Source organism: Schistocerca piceifrons, chromosome 7, assembly GCF_021461385.2.
Source record: "Schistocerca piceifrons isolate TAMUIC-IGC-003096 chromosome 7, iqSchPice1.1, whole genome shotgun sequence".
NCBI classification, from domain to species: domain Eukaryota; kingdom Metazoa; phylum Arthropoda; class Insecta; order Orthoptera; family Acrididae; genus Schistocerca; species Schistocerca piceifrons.
Genome location: NC_060144.1, coordinates 354,601,133 through 354,625,153, shown reverse-complemented (window position 1 = coordinate 354,625,153; position 24,021 = coordinate 354,601,133). Strand labels below are relative to the sequence as shown.

General features: G+C 38.7%; 1 protein-coding gene across 1 annotated transcript in view; it reads right to left on the bottom strand.

Moving 5' to 3' along the window:
• Nucleotides 1-9,330: 9,330 nt before the first annotated feature.
• Nucleotides 9,331-24,021, bottom strand: part of LOC124805075 (26S proteasome non-ATPase regulatory subunit 4) — an 87,947-nt gene continuing 73,256 nt past the window's right edge. The window contains exons 7-9 of the mRNA XM_047265507.1: nt 21,182-21,296; nt 16,376-16,534; nt 9,331-9,926 (exon numbers count right to left, since the gene is read on the bottom strand). Of these exons, the coding sequence (XP_047121463.1) occupies nt 9,673-9,926; nt 16,376-16,534; nt 21,182-21,296 (528 nt within the window). The 3' untranslated portion in view covers nt 9,331-9,672. The remainder of the gene's footprint in view (nt 9,927-16,375; nt 16,535-21,181; nt 21,297-24,021) is intronic.

Genomic DNA, 24,021 nt, shown 5'->3' with positions numbered 1-24,021 from the left:
TCACTTTTTTATTTTCCAGAAGTACTATTAGAATGTAATTCCATTGTGAATTCTGTTTCTCAGTAGGTTGTGTGTTCCGTCTGTTGATGAACAGTCTGTATGCAGTGCTTTGATTCTTCTCAGGGCTGCACTGAGGGCATGGCGAGATAGGTCCCCACAAAGAATGTAGGCACACCCCTGACCCAGGGCTCTTGCATGACTTTTCCATAACTCTTCCCATTTGCTAAACCTTGCTATTCCTTTTCCTTCATCCTTCTTCCTTCCCCTCCATCCCTTCTACCAGAAGAATGAGCCACTGGCTCTGAAAGCTTGCACATTTCCTTTAACTGCTGTGTGTCTTTTCACTTGCTGTTACTTGCCGAGTAGATTTGTTTTCTATCCAGTTATGATGTATGTATGTGTGGATAAGCACACTCTTTTGAGTTTCTGTAATTGAGCTCTCAGTGCTTCTTTTACTAGCATCATTTGTTCTATGATTTTATTGACATTCTTGAAGTGTCTGGCCCTTCTGACTTACCATTCTCTGTGTTTAATTTCTGAATTTCAGATTTATCACAGATGAACTTTTTTGAAAGGGGAATTTATAGGTGACTTTTTCATCACATTCTTTGAGAACTTCTATCTTATTGTTATGCTTTAATCATCCACTGGTATTGCTAAATTGTCTGTGGAAGCTAAACAAGAGAGATTAGTGTTATCTTTGCTTGCCCAAGTAGAATAGGTTCCCAGAGATACTGTGTTTTTATTTTTTTCCCCATTCCCTAAGGACTTTGAATGAGATGAGAGTGAAGGTGAGTGGTGACGAGCAATTTCCTTGGCGAACACCTGTTTTAACTTCAAATGGTTCTGATATTTCCCACGTAGGTTTTAATTTTGATGTCTTGTTCGAATGTAGTTAATGAGACTTATATCTTTGGATCTAGTCCCTGTACTAGAATATCAAACAGAGACTATTGGTCAGTCTAGTCATGTCTTCTCAAAGTTGTACATGCGAGCATTTTAGTAAAAGGCTTGCTTGGTATTCAACGATCTTATTTTCGTGTTGTGCTTGTGTTCTTTGAAGTAACTGTGCTGAGAATATTGTGTGTGTCATCTGAAGGAGAGGATCACTTTTTGTCTATCCTACCACATTTCCTATGGAGCGGATGTTTCCAATATTATGCCAGCTTTTGTGTGTGTCAGATATCCATGATGATTTGTGTTAACTCCTGAAATGTGTTAGTCCGTATGTGCTTCAGTAACTCTGTGATGGTGCCATATTCCTCAGATTCCTGTTTTAGACTCTAACAATGTGTTTTTAGTATTTCTACGGTTGTCATTATTTGTCACGGCAAGTGTACCATCCTGCTTTCTAAAGCAAAGATTCAGTGGTGTGTATCCATGGATCTTTGCACTGAACATTGTATAAAAGCCATGTGTGTCATTTTCCCTAAAACTATTTTCAGTAATTTTATATTGTTCACATATGTGACTCCCCTTTGCTTGTCGAATTAATGTTGGCATCTGTTTTTTGATTTTGAAGAAGTGTTGTTTAGTCTTGGGTGATTGTTTACTGTAATACAAGGGTCGTTCAATAAGTAATGTCCCATAATTTTTGCTCAGAACATATTTATTGTTAAGAGTCAGAATATGGTGACAATAAACATCAACATGTCTTGCAGTCTCCATTACGTTCTATGGCCATACGCCAACATTGTGGAAGAGCATGTATTCCCTGTTGGTAAAAGCTCTTGTCCTGTAGGCATAGACATGTTTTCACTGCATGATTGACACTCTCATCTTCAAAGTGTGTTCCCCATAGAGAATTTTTAAGCGGCCCAAAGAGGTGGAAGTCCGAGGGTGCCAGGTCTGGACTGTAAGATTTCTGCTGGATTCTTGGCTGATCAAACAGATTGGAAACGGTTCTTGAGTTTCTTCAGAGTCTTCACATATGCCTCTGAATTGATCATTGACCCTCTTGGCATCACATCCATGAGAATGACACCACTTTTCTGGCAGAGGGGTTGTCTTGAATTTCTTTTGTGGCGAATGAGGATGATGACACTCCATGGACTTCCATTTTGTTTCTGGCGCAAAGTGGTGCACCCAGCTTTTGTTCCCCGTACAATCCGTGACAGAAAGGCCTCTCCTTCGGTCTCAAAATGTTCCAACAATTCAGATGAAATGGCCTTGAATATTGTGGTCCACTTGAGCATTCATGGGACCTATCGTGAGCACCTCTTTGAATATCTGAGAGTCTCTATCATTGCAAAAGCACTTCCAATGCTGACCAACAACTGCAGAGCCAATTGTTAAGTTGTGATGCGCCGGTTGGCACGAATAATGGCATCCGCATGATTCAGCAAGTCTGGAGCAGTGGCTGTGACAGGATGTCTTGAGCTTGGGTGATCAAGGAGCTCTGTTTCTGCATTTCCTGAGGCTGTAACTTTCTCTACCCATTGCTCAGACATACTCCTATCCACTCCCGCATATCATCACGATACACTGCATAGAAACATTTATGGATGTTCATCACAGTTTCTTTTTCTGCACACAAGAGTTCAATAACAACATGCTGCTTGTAACACGAGTCGTACGTAGACGCCATTTTGACACTGTACTACGGCTCTGCCATCTGCCAGAATGATTCAAAATTTCACCAGCACACAGAACAAACATCAAAAGTAAAGTACCAACAAGGGTGTTTGTCTTTGTATATTAATGTGTGTGTGTGTGTGTGTGTGTGTGTGTGTGTGTGTGTGTGTGTGTGTGTGTGTGTGTTTTTTTAAGTGGGGCATTACTTATGGAATGACCCTCATATTTCTGGAAGGCCATGTTTCATTCTTCCAAATTGTCTTCACATACTTAGTCCCAACAATTTTGTTTTGTGTTCTTGTTCAGCAGGTTAGATTTTTGGCTTTCTGTATGATCTTGGCTTGAAACTGTCCCCAGGTGACTAACCTTTTCTTTCTTTCAGTCCTGTTTTAATTGGTTCCTCGGGTCCTTTTCTATTAATTTTCTGATGGTGTGTACTTTTGTGGTGTGCTATTTTGGACTAAATTTAACATTGATGTCAACAAGATAGTGTTCCAAGTCAACGTTTGCACCTCTGCAGGTTTGTACATCATGAACTCCTTTCTGTGACTTGAATGTGATGGCAGCACAGTGGATTTGATACTCATCAAACAACTGTATGGGTTACCTCCAGGTCTTTTGCTTTCAGAAATGTTTCCTCACAGATGTTGACATGATTTTCAAATTCTTTTGTCAACATAACACAATGAATCTGGTTCTATTCTTGTTGGCAAAATTATGTATTCAGAAACCGCTGTTTTTTTTGTGTACTGTTCCCCTGCCAAGCTGTGCAGTGAAATCGCCTAGTAGGATTCTTATACTGGTTCTTTGTTATACACCAGACTAAGGTCCATGTACAGTAGCTCAAAAAACAATACAAGACCTTTTTTTTTAGGATGTCTATACTACTTGTGATTTATTTACTACAATGATACATTTAACTCTTTCAGTGCTGTGGGTGTGTATGCACATACTGCTATGCCATTCCCTAGATAGTGCGGATATGTATGTGCGCACCATTTGGGTTTTCCTTCAGTGCTATGGGCATCTGAATGTATCCTGAGGCACCGACCTCTCATTGCTGCAGACAAGATACTCGGTGAATAAAAAGTTTCGAGTATTTATCATGCAAAGTATGTGCGTCATTGCATGCTATCATTTGCAAAAACCCTCATTTCAATATTTTGAATCCTTTACGAGATATTTTTATTGTTACGACCACGATTCCACGATACACAAGGATGCGAATGGGCATGTCGCGCGCAATTGTCCTTCAGATGTAAATCTCAGTTACTTGAGAACAAAATGAGATATCCCTCTGCTCTCAATTTTAAATAAAATTTTGATATCTTATCTACTTTTATTCACTACAATGTATGAGCAAAATTGACCACAAGCAAGGTTTATGCCCTGCTATTTTACCTCTGCAAAATCATTAAAATTTCACACAATGTTTTACTTAATATTATGCAGGACACTAACTACAGCAGATAATGAAGAGAAACTCATTCATTTATGAAGCAAAGATATCAGACTGTACATGTGCAAACAAATTTTTGTTCACCTAATAGTTTTTGAAAAATTGAGCAAGTCATAAGTCATTCATACGGCCAGTATGCCACCTCTCAGCACAGGAACCATCATTCAGCAAGCAGTAGAGCCGTAACAAAAGCTGCCTCAGTGCGGAGTGCAAAGATCATGTCTGTAGTAGCAAATGGGTTAATTTGTTGTGTGCAATATTTTTTATCAATATAGAAATATTTTTTAAAATGCTTCATTTTTATTAAATGTACTTAGAAATTAGGTAATTAGCTACATGTAGAAAAATGCAGAAATGTAGTTTTACAATGGGGTGGCACAGATCATCTCAGTACAGCTCTGCTTCTGCTGTGGGATTGGTAGCTGTTGCAATTGGATGTGTGTGACAGTTATGACAGACAACATTCTGTATAATGCTCAAAAAGTCTAAGCAATGATTAATGGAAAATCTCATTAAGATGTGAAACAAATACTAACAAAGAGATAGAGGGGCTGGCCAGTAGTTACGTCAGCTCAGTAAACTGGCTGAGCACATGAACGGGCACAGACGAACTGTCCGCCTAGGAGATGTCCAATACCCAGTAGCAGAGCATGCCGTCCAGCATAATTCTCGGGACCGAGGAACCTGCTACAATGTACGTGCCATTTGGCTTCTCCCACCCAACACCAGTCCCTCGGAACTGCGGAGATGGGAACTTGCACTCCAGCACATCCTTTCATCCCGCCATCCCCCTGGACTGAACCTACGTTAGCCAACCTCACTCCCATTTACTCTTCAGTCTTCTCCTTTTTCCCTCTCCTCTTTAACCATTCACACATCTTTTCATCCTAAATAGTTGTGTTTATACTATATACCTCTTTACATCTGTATGCATCCTCTTTGGTTTGAAGTTGGCACAGTACTTAACAGTAGAATATCTTTGGCTTCCCTCTGACAGCCATGCCTCCATCCTTGCTACCCTCCCTATTTACCTTTCCCTGTTGCTTCATAACCTGGGTTGTGAGTAACTGAATCCACTTTCCCTTCTTCCCTTTTTTCCCCCTCTCCCCTCCCTGATGAAGGAACAAAGTTCCGAAAGCTAGGAATGTAAATTTTCTGTTCTGTTTTGCGACTATCGGCTGTACTGAGCTGAGGTAAGTACTGGCCAGCTTCTCTATTTCTTTGTTAGTGAAAGGTCTAAGCACTCATTCCTACCACAAACACTGCATCTTAAGCAGCAATGACTGGTCTGCAAATTACCTGTCCGCTTGACTATCATGTCAATAGCAGATATATATATATATATATATATATAAAAACAAAGATGAGGTGACTTACCGAACAAAAGCGCTGGCAGGTCGATAGACACACAAACAAACACAAACATACACACAAAATTCAAGCTTTCGCAACAAACTGTTGCCTCATCAGGAAAGAGGGAAGGAGAGGGGAAGACGAAAGGAAGTGGGTTTTAAGGGAGAGGGTAAGGAGTCATTCCAATCCCGGGAGCGGAAAGACTTACCTTAGGGGGAAAAAAGGACAGGTATACACTCGCACACACGCACATATCCATCCACACATACAGACACATATGAAATATGTCTGCAACAGTTTGTTGCGAAAGCTTGAATTTTGTGTGTATGTTTGTGTGTCTATCGACCTGCCAGCGCTTTTGTTCGGTAAGTCACCTCATCTTTGTTTTTATATATAATTTTTCCCACGGGGAATGTTTCCTTCCATTATATATATATATATATATATATATATATATATATATATATATATGAATATAATAGAGGGAAACATTCCACGTGGGAAAGACTTACCTTAGGGGGAAAAAAGGACAGGTATACACTCGCACACACACACATATCCATCCACACATACACAGACACAAGCCAGCGCTTTTGTTCGGTAAGTCACCTCATCTTTGTATATATATATATATATATATATATATATATATATATATATATATATATATATATATATATATAATAGAGGGAAACATTCCACGTGGGAAAAATATCTAAAAAGAAAGATGATGAAACTGACCAAACAAAAGCGCTGGCAGGTCGATAGACACACAAACAAACACAAACATACACACAAAATTCTAGCTTTCGCAACCAATGGTTGCCTCGTCAGGAAAGAGGGAAGGAGAAGGAAAGACAAAAGGATATGGGTTTTAAGGGAGAGGGTAAGGAGTCATTCCAATCCCGGGAGCGGAAAGACTTACCTTAGGGGGAAAAAAGGACAGGTATACACTCGCACACACACACATATCCATCCACACATACACAGACACAAGCAGACATTTGTAAAGGCCTTTGCTTTGAAGCAAATAACCAGAGCCACTTCCTCGTCCCCTCAAACCCAGAATCCCCCACAGAAGAACCACAAAAGTGCCCCACTTGTGACAGGATACTTTCCGGGACTGGACCAGACTCTGAATGTGGCTCTCCAGCAGGGATACGACTTCCTCAAATCCTGCCCTGAAATGAGATCCATCCTTCATGAAATCCTCCCCACTCCGCCCAGAGTGTCTTTCCGCCGTCCACCTAACCTTCGTAACCTGTTAGTTCATCCCTATGAAATCCCCAAACCACCTTCCCTACCCTCTGGCTCCTATCCTTGTAACCGCCCCCGATGCAAAACCTGTCCCATGCACCCTCCCACCACTACCTACTCCAGTCCTGTAACCCGGAAGGTGTACACGATCAAAGGCAGAGCCATGTGTGAAAGCACCCACGTGATTTACCAACTGACCTGTCTACACTGTGACGCATTCTATGTGGGAATGACCAGCAACAAACTGTCCATTCGCATGAATGGACACAGGCAGACAGTGTTTGTTGGTAATGAGGATCACCCTGTGGCTAAACATGCCTTGGTGCACGGCCAGCACATCTTGGCACAGTGTTACACCGTCCGGGTTATCTGGATACTTCCCACCAACACCAACCTATCCGAACTCCGGAGATGGGAACTTGCCCTTCAGTATATCCTCTCTTCTCGTCATCCGCCAGGCCTCAATCTCCGCTAATTTCAAGTTGCCGCCACTCATACCTCACCTGTCTTTCAACAACTTCTTTGCCTCTACACTTCTGCCTCGACTGACATCTCTGCCCAAACTCTTTGTCTTTAAATATGTCTGCTTGTGTCTGTATGTGTGGATGGATATGTGCGTGTGTGCGAGTGTATACCTGTCCTTTTTTCCCCCTAAGGTAAGTCTTTCCGCTCCCGGGATTGGAATGACTCCTTACCCTCTCCTTTAAAACCCACTTCCTTTCGTCTTCCCCTCTCCTTCCCTCTTTCCTGATGAGGCAACAATTTGTTGCGAAAGCTTGAATTTTGTGTGTATGTTTGTGTGTCTATCGACCTGCCAGCGTTTTTGTTCGGTAAGTCACCTCATCTTTGGAAACAAGTCTAAAGAATGCACAAGATACTTACACCAATTTTATCCACTTATCCACGCAAAGTGTTTCCTGAAACTGACATCGACATTTTGTACTAGGTCAAAACAAGTGCTGAAAGGAAACTCTCCATTAATGGGCAAATATAGGCACCACTTAGGAAAATTATATTAAGAGATGAGGACAATGCACATACATCATGGAGGCCTGGGAGACCCATTTAGTGTATTAAAACATGTTCAGAAACATCTGAGAAAACATTGAGCGACAATGTGCAGATTCTGTCCCACATTGCTACCAACAATGACAGGCTGGCTGAATTAAGAGGTCCTTTGCACTTCCTTTGGCAACAAGAAGAGATTTTTTTAAGTCCAACTTTATTTGTGGTGTTAGGAGCATGATGTCCTGATTCTAAGAAAATGTTCCTCGACTTGACTGTAGATCTGTCATAAAGATGAGTAAAAAGCACAAACTAGAGACTGTGGCCATCCTGTGATAACACAGACTGTGACTTTTAGAACTGCACCCTTTTCACCTTGCCATGTACATTGATGCAACTAGCAAGTCACTTCAGCATCCACCTCTAGATTCTCTTTGAAGCTTTTCTCATGTAAGATCAGCAGCACAAAGACAACCCCTGGAGGGAAGTTGTATTCACAGAAGACAATTCTGATGGCTCCAGAAGTACATTAACTTGGGTAAGTGTCTTAGTTAAAAAATAAATTTAAAGTTTGTGCCATGTTCTGACAGTTCACATATGTCTATACTCTAGATTGTGGAGGACGAAGGGATACTTTGTGCTGGATCACTAAAATGGAATAAAAATTTATGATGGTTATAGTGGATGTAAATATTGTAAGTTTGACAAATTTTAAGTAAGTAAGTTTTTCACAAAGTATTATTGTAAGTGTGACAAAATGTCAAATAAACAAATTTTGGAATACTGCACGTTATGAGATGAATAAAACACATTTCACATTGCTTTTCATTACTTTCATTTGTCATACTATATCTTCACTGTTTCTGTTACTTGTGGCAACTGCTGCTTTAGTGTACAATTTTGCTGTCATGGATCCTTTCACATAAATATTAGCATTGTTAATATTGTTACAACTGAATGTAAAATGAGTATTGTTACCTATACACAAATCTTTGTTGTTTTCCATGTGAACCACATGAGATAAATCACAGAATTCAAATACAAATACATTCATAAAGTTAAATCCATTGTGTGCGGATCTGCAAGTTTAATGATTCATATTAGACATCAATTTATTGTAATGTTCGAGATGTTGGATGCAGTATGAACTGGCTTGCATAGATTTTATTTTCATCATACTTATGAGTTTTTAAGCTCAGTGCCCTGGCATCAGTTTCTTACAGCAATTTGTTTTAAGGATCACATCATATTGCTTTAGAAAGTGATGTCCAGGCACTGAAATCAGTATAAGAAAACAGATTAGGGCCAGTCTGTAAGGTCCCCTTGTAGGAGCAATACAGTCTAGATCTGTAATACAGTTAACTTTTAAATCTAATGAAGTGAGTCTGCATAATAAAGTACACACAAACCAAACTTTTGCAAAACAAAAAATTTATTCAGCATAATGAACTGACACTGATATGTTTTAAAATAATATCATAAATGCAAACAGTAAACACAGAAACAAAAATTCTAGACAAGAAGATATACGTAAAGATTACATCAGACAATTATTACTTTGTTGAAGTTCACACAAATCATACTCCTTTCTTCGCAACAACACTATTAAATGCTGTGAGGCAAAAAAAAACTAAAAATTTTACATTTATTAAGGAAGATGGGGGGCACAAAAAAAGAACTCATTCAAGAAGGTCAAAATCTTTAATTTCAACATAAATATATCTGTTTCACCTTCAGACAGTTGGATAGCAATTTCTTATTAACATTGCTTACAAACTAAAATTTACACCAATTTTGTGTATTGAAGTAGGACAAGAAAGCTGTCCAGCAACTGCAATGAACAGCTGGGGTTAAGTATATTCAGTGTTAATGCTGCATTAATTTTTTGTCTTAGTATTAAAAATTTTCCAGTCCACTGGTGGCCTCATAACCATCATTTCTTCAGTATCATTGAAACTGAAAACACTGATAGACAAATTTGGAAACCTCAGAATTTATAACTTACAGATCAGTATTTTGTTGATTTATTTCTTCCCCTTATCATCATCCTTACGATCTTTTTTGTCACTTTCTTTCTTGTCTTTTAAACTACCAACTGCTTTGCGTATAGCCTCACTTTGTGGATCAACTCCAGGTAAATTTTCTAGAACGCTCTGCAAAAATTCAGGATCATTCATCACCTCAGAATAATCATCATCTCCCTCAACTTCCATTGGAGTTTCTGTTTTCTCTTCTTTCACAGAGCTGCTTCCTTCCTCTTTCATGGGTACTTCTTCAGCTAAAAAAGGTAATGTCATTTCTCAAGTATACATAATTCACAATGTTTGAATTCAAGATTATGAACATTGATATGCTAACTATTCCACAAAATACTGTGCCATTCTAATGATACAATTAACAGTTACCTCCACTTTCAGTAGTACAAATGTACTCACTCTCTCTCTCTCTCTCTCTCTCTCTCTCTCTCTCTCTCTCTCTGATCAAAGGCGATCAAAAAGTTTCCATTTGAGGGTGTTGCTGCAGTGTATATGTAACGTAGTGCGACTCTGATGGAGGTATATAAGCACTGACACACAGGCAACAGATTAGCATGGCATTCTTGTCTTTTCGACAAGCGTGCAGTAAATGCAAAAATGTGAACTAGGGTGATATTACCAAATGCATCAAAACAGGGCAAACGTGCTGTTATTCTTTTCTTGGCTGCCGAAGGAGACACAATGGCAGACATCCACTGAGGAATGGAGAATACAAATTATGGCAAAAAGTCCATGAAAACTGCTTCATGACAATGCACATCATGCAATCTTAATATGGAAGTTATGGCAACTGAAGTGATACACACTCGGGCACCCGCCCTACAGTCCTGATCTTTCCCCATGCAATTATTGGGCTTTGGTCACTTAAAAAATACCTTCAAGTGTCAATGATTCCTGTTGGACTAGGATGTGCAGCAAGCAGTTATGGACTATTTCACAGAGCAGGACACTGCATTTTATCAAACAACTATCTTCAACCTTGTGCACTAGTGGGACGTTTGCTTGTTTGCCAAACCAATTCTGGATGTACAGCCTTTGAATGACCACTTTCTGATTGTTCCTTATACAATAAAGTTTTTATGTTGAATACACCGTTATCTTCTGTCCAAAAACTGGTTTGATGCAGCCCTCCAAGCTACTCTATCCTGTGCAAGCCTCTTCATCTCCAATTAACAACTGCAACTTACAACCTTCTGAATCTGCTTACTGTATTCATCTCTTGGTCTCCCTCTATGATTTTTACCTCCTACACTTCCCTCCAATACTAAATTGGTAATCCCTTAATGTCTCAGAATGTGTCCTACCAACCGATCCCTTCTTCTAGTCAGGCTGTGCCACAAATTTCTTTTCTCCCCACTTCTATTCAGTACCTCCTCATTAGTTACATGATCTACCCATCTAACACTTAAATTTACACTCAGTGTTAACACTCTGGTGACCAAACCACAGAATAGGTCGGGCCACAGAACCGCTTCGAAACGACCGCACCCGAGTACAAGTCGGGCTGCTGTTGCAAGCCGCTCACAGCCTATTAGTGGTCCGGAAGCAGGCCGGCTATTGTGGTGCTGCTGCATATAACACCTGCCTATATGTTCATTGACTGCTGGTCCCGTGTGTGTTCTGGTTTTAGAACAATGTCGTAACAAATGGCAAAACATGCATAGCAGCTTTCGTGACACACTGCACCATTGTGCATTGGTGTAGCTGTGGGTTTCAAATGTTCTCTTTACTGCTTTCCGTTTCTTGTTCATTTTTCTCTCAAATATGTCACGTTTTCTGAGTGAGAAAGAAATTTTGGAGGCCTTAGAAGAATAATTGGACGATTCTGGTTCTGAGTGGGAAATGTCCGAATGTGGAGAGAATGAAGAGGATTCAGATACAGGTAAAGGAGCTGTCTAGTGCAGATTTTCTTCAGTATTATTATTATGACTTATATTACTTGAGTTGCTTCAGTTAGCAGAAATTTTATTCCTGCTCGTCTCGTCTATCTTGCAGAGGAATTTGATGAGCCTGCACCTGTGCAGCCAGTGTTATTGAAAAAGTACATCCTTTGCAACACAGAGGCAATGAATTTTGCGGGAAAAACCCACAGATGCCGAATTAGGCTGGAAATTTGCTGACAATCAGCCTACTGTGCCACAATTTGTACAGAAAAGTGGAATAATGGCAGCTGTTCATGAGAATTCCACTCCTCTCAATGTGTTTTCGATCTTTTTCCATGATTCCATAATGAAACGCACAAAATCTGAAACAAACAGATACGCAAAGTCTGTTTATGACTAAACTCAAAGCAGCTTCCAGGGTAAAGACTCACAATTTTTATATTTCATGGGTTGGAGTAAAACCGAAATGTATTTGTTTTTTGGCATATTTATACACGTGTCTTGTGAAAAAACCAAAACTGACAGGTTACTGGTCTACCAAAAATTTTATTTCAGCCTCTTTCCCTGGTTCTGTTATGGCCAGAAACAGATTCAAGGCAATATTATCAAACCTGCATTTGAATGACAATGCAACTTACGTCCCAAAAAGTCAACCTCAGCACGACCCCATGCATAAAATCCGGCCAATCCTGGATCATTTCTTATTAGAATCACAAAAATCACTTTACTCATCAGAAAACCCCACTATTGATGAAGGCATGTGTGGTTTACGTTGAAAAGTGGTATTTCAGGTTTACATAAAAAATATATCTGACAAGTATGGAATCAAGATGTTTATTGTGTGCGATTCCAAAACTGGTTATGTTCTCAGAATGGAGGTATATGCCGGGAAAGAAACACAAGAAAAACTCCATAATACCATTACTTGAGAGGTTGCTAGCAGATTACCTGGGAAAAGGCTACACTGTTTACATGGACAGATTTTATAGTTCACCAGCAGTATTCGATTTTCTGTGGCAACATAAAACGAAAGCAGCAGGTACATGCATGACTAACCAGAAAGAACTACCAAACGAAATTGCTTCCAAAAACTGAAAAGATATGAACCTGTGTCAATGAGGAGGAATCATCTGCTTGCTTGAAGTGGAAAGACACAAGAGATGTACTATGCCTGTCCACTGTGCACAAAATGACCAGCTCTGGCACGTCTGTTCATACAAAGGAAGGTATCAAAGTAAAATCAAAACCAGATGTCATTCTTGATTGTAATATTTACAAAATGGGGGTCAATAGGAGTGATCGAATGATTTCTTACTATGCATTTAGGAGGAAACAGATGAAGTGGTGGAAGAAATTTTTCTTCCAAATGCTTGTAATGGCTACAACAAATGCATTTGTCTTATGCCAGGAAACCAGGACTCCTGCTCAAAAAAAGAGCTGCCATTTTTCCACTTTTCTACGACAAATTGGTGAAGGACTGATTCACAAAGATACAAATTTGGCACTAGGCAATGTTCCTAGCGAAACTCACAGCAACAGACTTCTAGGACAACATTTTGCAGAAAAAATTCCAGCCACTGAGAAGGAGCATCCAATTAGAGTGTGTGAAGTTTGCTCCGAGGAAAAAAAAAAGAAAGAAAAATCTAGTGGTAAAGCAGGTAGGAATGAAACCAGCTGGTTGTGTCCAGACTGCAGTTTACCATTCTGCATGCCAGAGTGCTTCAAAATCTTCCACACTAAATCTTCCACACTGAAGCTAATTACCTGTGGATTTGCACAAAACCAAAAAATGCATTTTTTTGTGAAACCGAAATCATACATTTTATGTTCGTTGTTATTAATTTTGTCATCAAACAATATAACTAAAATAACGTTTAAAATAAACCTTAAAGAGTGTTCTTTCATATGTTTTCTGTTTCAAGATATCTTAAAATAGATATATGCCAGTGATATTTCAAAAAACGCTAAAAATGGACGGTCCACAGGACCAAGAGTGTGTCTAAGCTGCCAGTCCTCAAGGTGTTGACAAATTTCAATTCTTCAGAAATGTTTTTCTTACCACTGCCAGTCTACATTTTATATTCCCTCTACTTCAACCATCATCAGTTATTTTGTTACCCAAACAGCAAAACTCATTTACTAGTTTAAGTGTCGAATTTCCTAATCTAATTCCACCTGCTGATTTAATTTTACTACATTCCATTATCCTCATTTTGCTTATGTTGATGTTCATCTTATATCCCCCTTTCAAGACATTGTCCTTTCCATTTAACTGCTCTTCCATGTTCTTTGCCTTCTCTGACAGAATTACAATGTCATTGGCAAACCTCAAAGTTTTTATTTCTTCTCCCTGGACTTTGATTCCTACTTCATTCCCCCTCCCTGCTTGCTCAATACATATGCTGAATAACAGAGGATGGGCTATAACCCTGTATCACTCCCTTCTCCACCACTGTTTCTCATTCATGCCCCTGCAGATACTGGGGCCAAAAGTTCATAAAAGCACAAATTATGTTTACAGCTGATGATATAGTATGAGCTTTTCACAGCACTCACAAAAGTTAAAAAAAAAAACACAATATATCATGACACACACATGTAGTGGCACATTCAATGAAAGATTACGTGAAAATGACATGAACAGTAGCATGTCAAGAGTCTAGAATTTCAAATCAGACCTATGACAACACAGTCTAGCACAAAGGAAAAAACTGGAAGCCTATTTACATAAACAAACAAGTGAATAGCTCAGCTTTTTTTTTTTTACTTGGCTGAATACTGATGGCTTCTACTGTGATGTGCCAAAGATGAACACTGTAGTGTCAGCTTAACACAGTAAAAATTTGTTAAATTGTGTGGTGCACCAACAAAGCATGTTTCCACTTGCGGCGACTAGCAGTGTGTTGTGTGGCAATGAATATCATTTGTGTAATGACAGGTACTGTGACTGAAAGACTTCCTGTGCCTGATAATGATTCAATGACAATCAAAGCTGGTATCACCGACGAAGATATTCCATAGTACATTATGATGCCACAACAGGATTTCTGGTATCTTCACCTGTGGGGCACCACCAACTGGAAGTACACGGAATCACCGTTTGAAGATCCAGACAAAAAGTGAGCACTGAAGTGCAAATCAGGACAAACCAATGAACAAAGTTTTTGATTAATTTATGATTTTCAGTTTGCTGCCCATCTGGACACCAAGGACTTTTACAAATGATTTTGGCTGCTATACAGTGAAACACTTTTCAGGGGCTTTTAAAAATAAAGCAAATTATAGAAAAACGCAAGTGCAGGAAACCTTTGTCTTGCACAAGTTTTACATTCCATAAACACATTAATGATTGAATTTTTTTACCACAAAAATTCAAAATTGTATTTTTTTTCCCCTTCAATTTCTTATGACGACTGACTTTTTGCCTCCCTAATCTCCTATTCGTAAATACAGTTGGAAGTGTCAATGCCTACATTCAAAATGTAGAATAAATCCAAAAATGATTACAAGACTTAGACACATTACATGTGTGTATACAACTTCTAAATGCAGACAGGACATAAAACTTGCTACGTGTTATGGTGAAAATTAGTTTTTAAAGTGAATATGTGAAACAGAGGATAGGAGTTGTTCCACTGGATGATGCTGTCTGATTACACCAGATGGTGGACCCACTAAGGTAATTATTTTCCATAAATATCATCATGACCTTACCTGTATGTAGAGAAACAGCATAATAAAATATATGTTTGTAGCATACGATACAGAGTGGAATGTGCAGTTACATTTTAGCTGTGCTGTTAGGTTCCACCCTAATAGAACACTTCAGAAATTACCAAATATTCTGAGGAGTAATAAATAAATAAATGTATGCCATAAACCACGTGACACTATCTTCCTGCAAATGAAAGTTATTGCAGTTTTTTTACAAAATTATATGCCAACAACTTTCCTGTACTTCGTACATTTTTCCCAAGAGGCATCACATCTATTACAGTTCAAAATTAATTTATATGTTAACAAGAAGTAGTACTACCTGTGGCTCTTGTTCATTGTTCAGGCTAATACTGAAGTTTTGTCCAATCCCATAACATAACTGCGAACAATGCACAACACAATATAATTATTACTATGCTGGCAGAGTTAGGACAGGGTATCAGCAGCATAAATCATTCCAACTTCTGTTACTTCAGAACCAGAGAATGCCTGGCTAATGAAAGTTAACTGTACTACGTTTGTGGACACTGCTTGAAAACCCGTTACCTTACCAGCATCACTTTTTGTTGCTTACACTGGTTATTTTTTATTTTCTTTCCCATGAATGTTGTAAATGGTGGGAACTTATAATTTTGATAACGCAAATGTGTGTACCAAGTAACACTGACAGCATAGGAAGTTGGAAAGGATCAATAAAAATGTTGTGAACAGTGGAATGTTCCAGGAACATAAAAGTGGGTTACACTGTATTTTCAAGTTGTGCTGCATATGGCATCGTTAGAAGGACATGAGAGCTAAATATGCCATCGATATCTAGATAATTAGAAACAGAGTGCTAGCTCAGGTTGAACAAGGATGGGGGAGGGAACTGGTCACTGATATACAGCAAGTTATCAATGAAGAGAATTTTTAATCATGTAATGCAACCCTACGAGGAAGAGAAAAAAATGTAGTAAATGGAGACATTAACAAACACCTTGATGCAGTATCAAGAACATTTTCATGTGCTGGCTTTTAAAGGATGTATAGAGTTTTGGTTAATTACCCTTAAGGTAAATGTTATTTTTTCACTAATATTGAGAGATACTTACGCTGAGCATCTTGCATGGACATTTGCATTGCTAGAGCAATTTGTTCCTCTTCTGTCATTTTGGAGAAATCTGGAATTCCTGCCTGGCTGCTCTGTTCTTCGGCACCCCCCTCCAGAGACATTGCCAATGCTCTTTCCAGGAGTGCCTCTTCACTTTGTTCTAAAAAAAAAATTTTACAGATTAAATTTACTCTGAGATTGTTTAAAATCCAAACATAATTACAACCGGGTAGACATAAATATGTCATATTCGTACATCCACATTTAAACTGGATGAAGGTGGGACACAGCTAGTATAATCTTTATTAAAATGAAATTCCTCCTCCTGTACTTAAGATTTTTTATTTACTTCGCTACTAGTTTTGGCGTTGTGTCAATGCCATCTTCAGGCCCTTACACTTTGATGAAATCAATTGTGTGTGGCTCAGTCTAGAAATCTGCGGTGAGATCAACACGTGCTCCTCATGGATGGCGGGCAGTGAAATTTCATTTTAATAAAAATAAATATTTCATGTCTCATATTGTAATGTATCATTCCTGACTGCACCTGTGGGCTTGCCCTCTTGGTGACTGAATGCCAGAGCGACAGATGGCAGGAACGGGGCTTCATCCAGCCTAGAGATGATAGGTCAGTCTTTCTGCAATCCTAAATGGGCTGAGGTCGGGTCCACTATGTGGGCTTAAGGGTTGGTGAGTTTCCCATAACGGCTGGTGTTTTCCAGCATCTCTTGACAATATGTTTCTTAAAATCCTGATAGGAAGTGAAACTTTACAGGGCGCTGTTGTTCGTGAGAGCAGAAAATGGCCAATGTGAATGTCTGCATTCTGCTCGAGTTTGGTCTGCTCTTGAGGTCAACTGACTGAAAAGCATGGGCACTAAAAGAATTTCATGGAGCAGTTTGGAGCTTATGAAATCGAGTCAGCCACAAGATCTCACAGGTGTAAGAGGAGAGTTGTGAGGGACAGGTGACGTTTTAAGAGTGCTGGCTGTAAGAAGTCAGTAGTGAATGATCCTCAGTGATCAATCAAGTTCTTTTCAAGAAACCTCTAAAAGAGTTCACATACGCATTCATGTATCTGGGCTTTAGTGAGCATGCATCTACTCAGTAGGTAGCTGCCTCACTGAGGTTGGAGCCGATAGCTGACTGGTGGTGGTATGTAATGAATGAGGCAGATTTGACAAGGTTTATTTGAATGCAATAAACTCCATTTGGCCCTGTGAAAATTTTAAATGTGGTGTTTTTGTATTTATTTTATCCTTTTTGACTTTGAACTTTATTTTGTTCTGTTTTGGAGGAGATTATCGGAAGCAGTTGTTAGAAACCAGGTAGAGTTGGTGTACTGACTGTTTGTGGTATTTGTTTTCTAATCTCATTGTCAGATCTGGAAATATCTCTGACAGTTACTAGCTTGCTACAGGGCTTTTATTAGAAGAAGAGTATTAGCAACCATTTTAAACCTGCCTTACAGGTCCAAGTGGGACTGGCAACCCTCGTTTACACTACTTTCGTAGTGCGTCAGTGTGGAGGATTACTCCACGACTGCCAATGAATATTTCCATGTAAAACTGAGGAGAAGTTGCTGGATAATGCAATTTAACTTGTCACATATTAAATTCACCTAGGTCTTACGCCAATTCGAAAAGTGGGATTTTTCACCATTCTATCACAAATAACATTACACATTAAATCTGATAACATGGTCAATGCTCAATTAGAAAAGTTCTCTTTGGAAAGACTTCGTAATTTCTGAAAATTAACTAACATTTTCATTCATATATTTAGTTATAAACAAAAACCTTTTTAAATTACTTATAGTACACATTTCTATTTGCCCAAATTTTTAAAGAAAATATATGCTTATAATGTTGGGGCACTTGCCATTGTTGCTTATTCTTTTAAACTCCAATGCTAATTTTCACATTCCGGTATGCAAGTAAGTGTTTCAGGAAAGAAAAGGAGGAAGAACTGCCTATAGCTTTCAGAAAGAGCCATAGTTCTACTTTAAGTGACAGCTCAAACTCAGCTGATCCACACAAAGTGGCCTATAGGTATTTTTTTGAATTTTTGTTTTTAAAATTAGTATATTTTTAACTCAGCAATGCTATCATTATTACCACAATGCAGTGTCACAGTGTGCAATAATTTCTCTCCAAATGTGTCTTTATAATAACTGAGCAAGTCATTTCATGATAAATTGTATCTTATGAGTACCTTTTGCTCTTTTCAAATTCAGTACTTCAGTGGTGGCAGGCAAATTGGAAATAACGTCACAAGGCATTCAACTCTAGTCCAAACTAGTTCTTAAGCTAAAGATATGGACAACTTGTAAATGTCTTAATACATAAGGAAATGACTGTCCAAATTAGTAACAAACTTGTAAAAAATTGTCTACACCCACTATATCATATTTGGTTAGGATTTTAAGAGCCCCTGGATCCTTACGCCAATTAACAAGTTGGTCACTATGAAAAGAAACTGTGAGATCAAGATTACAGAACAAACTAAATACAATATAATGAAAACTGTCTTCAACACACAGAAAAACAGCCCTACCACCACCAATACTGTAACAAATTATAGGAGTGACTAATAAGGTGTTTTGAAAATCTAGAGATTTTCAATATATTGCCTGATGGCTATCAGCAGCCTGTATTACACTTGGCAACAAACTATAGAACACTATTCTGAACCCTAACTGGGGTGTATATTCTATATGTAAATTCATTTTAGTTCTGGTATTGTGGTTGTGAATTTCACAGTTCATCCTAAATGTAATGGCATGTAAACCTAAGACTCCCAAAGCCCATGAAGTTTGTCCTCAATGTTCTTACTGCACGCTTCTGCAGAATACTTACTTATCTTTAGCTGCACTGCCTCAGAAGATTATGCCATATGACAATACTGCATGGAAGTATACAAAATATGCTAGCAATCCTCTGTCAAGTCACCAAAAGACCGAGATTAAAACATTACTTCTATTGTTGATTTTATTAAATCTATCAACTGTACTGTGCGAACCAACAGAACTGCGAAACCTACTCCAACAGAAAATATATATGCCACAAAAAGAGCTTTAGAAGTAACATTTCAATGCATGCCCTATGCAAACTATTACACGAAGACAATGGGATTTTTTCACAATGTCTCAATCTGTACCCTACAGTCTGTCATGAAATCTCATGTTATTTGAGTTTGCAACACATCTTTGAATCATGCAACATACAGTTTTATTGAAATTGGCCAATAATTTTGTCCATCTGTTACTTTCCTCACTTTACAAATGGGAATGACCTACACCACTTTAAACCATCACAATACCTTAAACACACACTATTTATTCAACAACATCAACTTTGTCCCCTTCAAAGTAATCTGAGGATACAAAACGCTTCTGCCAGCACATTTTCCAATCTTGGAAGTACTTCTGGAACTCGCTTTTCATTATGGTGTTCAGCTCCTTGAGAATTCTGTTTTTATCTCACCAATGGTGGCAAAATGATGTCCTTTTGTGGTTCTCTTCAGCCTTTGGAATAGAAAAGTTGCGGCGGAGAGGGGCGGGGGGAGGAGGGGGGGTGCATCTCCAGCAAATACAGTGACTGAGGCAACATAATGGTTTTGTTTTTTGCCAAAAAATAGCAAACAAGCATAGAGGTGTGAGCAAAGCATTATCATGAGGCAATTTCCACGAGTAGTTTTGTCTCAATTGTGGTTGTCTTCTTATGACTGCTTCATACAAATATCACATAACTTCCAGGTAGTATTCCTTACTGACTCTATGACGATAAAGCAGTAACTCATGATGCACTATCCCATAGTAATCGAAGAAAACATGGAGAAGAACCTTCACCTGTGCCAGAACTTGTCACATTTTTTCGGTCTTGGCTCTTCAAGCAGTCTCCAATGGGACGACTGGGCCTTATGTCATACCCGTATACCCATGTTTCATCACTTGTTATAACCTCCTACAGAAGTTCTCGGTCATTGCCAACTTCATTCAGTAATTTCTGAGCGATGCCTATGAGACATCTTTTTTAATCAAAATTCAACAGTTTAGGAACAAACTTTACTGCTGCACGTTTCATGTCCAAAACATCCAACAATACTGCTAGGCATGAGCCAAAGGATATGGCGACATCATAAGCAACCTCTCTGACGGTGATTCAGCAATTTATTTTCTCTACTTCTTCCACATTCTTGTCAGTAATTGACACACTAAAAGGCATCCAGGGTGGTCATTGCTTTCAACGTCTTATCGACCCTCATTGAAACATTTATACCATTCGTAAGCTCTTGCCTTACTCATAGCAGATTCGCTAATGGCCACGATTAAAGTCTTAAATGCAGTGTTGCACTCTATTCCATTTTTCAAGCAAACTTTAATGCAAATTCTTTGATCCTTCTTTTTCAACAGTAAAAATTCACTTAGCACTCAAAAGCCTTTTTGACTGTCACCAATTAATCAAATATTCAAAATTGCTGAAAATGCAAACATACGTCAGGAATGTGTGTACAAAAAAGAGAAAAATAAAAAATTGAAAATCAGATGTATAAAGATCGCAAAATTAACAAAATTTCGTTACTTTTTGATCACACTTTATATCAGGAAGGCAGGTGATTATGTAACTAAGTTTTATGTATAACAAAATGGTAAATTTGATTTGTTTTGAATAGAAATTTTTTTATTATTATTGTTTATATTTGACCCAACCTCTCAACTTTTGGCTTCCCTTGTATGGCACAGAGCATAATTTAGTACTGAGCATAATTTAGTACTTTCACTTTAAGGCCTGAGAAGTTACACACACCTTCTTTAATTGTATCTGCTGGCTGTGGAGCACCATCTGGCGCTGAAGCTGCTTGAGCTCGACGAGCCTCTTCCTCTTGGCGCTGTCGTTGTTCTTCCATGGATACTCGCAAGGCCTGTAAAGCATTCATAACAAGTATTTCTTATAGAAGAAACTGTTTGTTTTGTAAGTAGGCTGTTTAGGTTTTTTTATTGGCAACGCCACCTCCGTGTAAAAATCACTGGCTGTGCTGTGTGAAGTCTGTGGCTAGTTTGCATTGTTGTCTGCCATTGTAGTGTTGGGCAGCGGCAGCTGGATGTGAACAGCGCGTAGCGTTGCGCAGTTGGAGGTGAGCCGCCAGCAGTGGTGGATGTGGGGAGAGAGATGGCGGAGTTTTGTAATTTGTCATGAACTGCTATATATATTATGACTATTAAGGTAAATACATTGTTTGTTCTCTATTAAAATCTTTCATTTGCTAACTATGCCTATCAGTAGTTAGTGCCTTCCGTAGTTGGAATCTTTTATTTAGCTGGCAGTAGTGGTGCTCGCTGTATTGCAGTAGTTCGAGTAACCAAGATTTTTGTGAGGTAAGTGATTTGTGAAACGTATAGGTTAATGTCAGTCAGGGCCATTCTTTTGTAGGGATTTCTGAAAGTCAGATTGCGTTGCGCTAAAAATATTGTGTGTCAGTTAAAGCCCAGTCACGTGTATAATTGTTCAAAGGGGACGTTTCAAATGAAGTTTTGGGTTGGACTGCAGTACCAAATGTTACACTGAAAACAAACCCTGTCCTTTCCTTTTGTGTTATCCCACTATGTGTTTGTGTACCCTTGTGTATTTGTTTTCTTCCTGTCTCTGTGTACTGTTTCATAGAATTTTTCTCTCTTCTAATACTAAGCTACATTCACTATGATGAGGAATACTGTTATCCTCAAATATAATTGGCATTAATAATGTTATTTACTTTGTTAAGATGTTTAGACATTATTTATTCCATTTTGTTTTAATGCTCATGTGTGAAGTTGATGTTTCAAAAAGTTATTCTGATCTTTTATGTATTTACTTATGTCATAATTCCTGTAACACTGATGTATATGTTTATTTCTATCGTTTTGTAAAGCCTGTATTACTACAAATGTTATCTGTATTATTATGTTTTTCATGTTGTTTTCTGTATCTTTGTAATTGTATTCTCATGTTATAAAATTGTAATTGACACCAGTTCATCAAATTAAGTAACTTGTAAGCATTCATTTCACTGCACATATTTCTGTTGGTCATAGTATGTGCACGATATGTGAGAAGTAGGGACTGTTAGTGTTTGCACGTGTGTTGATAATTCAGCAAGGGACTGGTTAACAGCACTGCTGGTTCTAAGGACAATTCCAAAAACTTTCTGAGTGCACAAGTGGTGGTTTATGGACATCCTATATTGTCTCCAAGACTTCTAAGGACAATTCCAAAAACTTTGTGCGTGCACAAGTGGTGGTTTATGGACTTGCTATATCCTCCGCAAGACTCTTCGATGGTGATTGTGCACCTGCACAGTCGCAATAGATGGCTGCTGGCCGTCTCTACAAGGACTATAGTGGGTCTACATCTTTGATGGCCCACCAATACCATTATCTCTACAAGGACTACAGTGCGTCTGCATCTTTGATGGCCCACCAATACCATTATCTCTACAAGGACTGCAGTAGGTCTGCACCTCTGGTGGCCCACCAATACCATAATCTCCACTAGGATTACAGTGGGTCTGCTCTATGATGACCTACCTACCATTATTCTTCAACTTCGACTGACTCTGCTGTGGGTTTGCTCTGTTGTGGACCATTACCTGTCTGTATGTCAAGAGTCAGCACTGTCTTTCCGTTGGAAGGACAACACTACTTCTTCAAGACTGCATGGAAATCCACTACTTCCGTGTGCATTCTCTTTTACTGCTCAGACATTGAGGAAAAAAAAAACCACTGCAATTTTACTGTGATGAATGATCAGGACTGTCTTTATGAACTGTGAGAAAATTTTAGCTTTTGACCAACATTGTATCAATAAGTGTGTGCATTTGATATCTTTGTTATTGTAATTATGAAAAATTTTATCAAATCATTATTGGCCACTGCCCAAAACAATTTGTAAATTTTTTTGTGGGGAGCATGGGGGCTATGTAAGTAGGCTGTTTAGGTTTTTTTATTGGCAACGCCACCTCCGTGTAAAAATCACTGGCTGTGCTGTGTGAAGTCTCTGGCTAGTTTGCATTGTTGTCTGCCATTGTAGTGTTGGGCAGCGGCAGCTGGATGTGAACAGCGCGTAGCGTTGCGCAGTTGGAGGTGAGCCGCCAGCAGTGGTGGATGTGGGGAGAGAGATGGCGGAGTTTTGTAATTTGTCATGAACTGCTATATATATTATGACTATTAAGGTAAATACATTGTTTGTTCTCTATTAAAATCTTTCATTTGCTAACTATGCCTATCAGTAGTTAGTGCCTTCCGTAGTTGGAATCTTTTATTTAGCTGGCAGTAGTGGTGCTCGCTGTATTGCAGTAGTTCGAGTAACCAAGATTTTTGTGAGGTAAGTGATTTGTGAAACGTATAGGTTAATGTCAGTCAGGGCCATTCTTTTGTAGGGATTTCTGAAAGTCAGATTGCGTTGCGCTAAAAATATTGTGTGTCAGTTAAAGCCCAGTCACGTGTATAATTTTTCTAAGGGGACGTTTCAGTTTCAACATGTGTTCTGTCGATGAATCAGAGGAACTGGGAGCAAAACACAGTTTGGGGACTATCATGATAAAATGTTAACTTATTGAAAATAAGTCGCTGTATAAATAAACTCATTCTCTTTCATCTCTCTCAACTGAG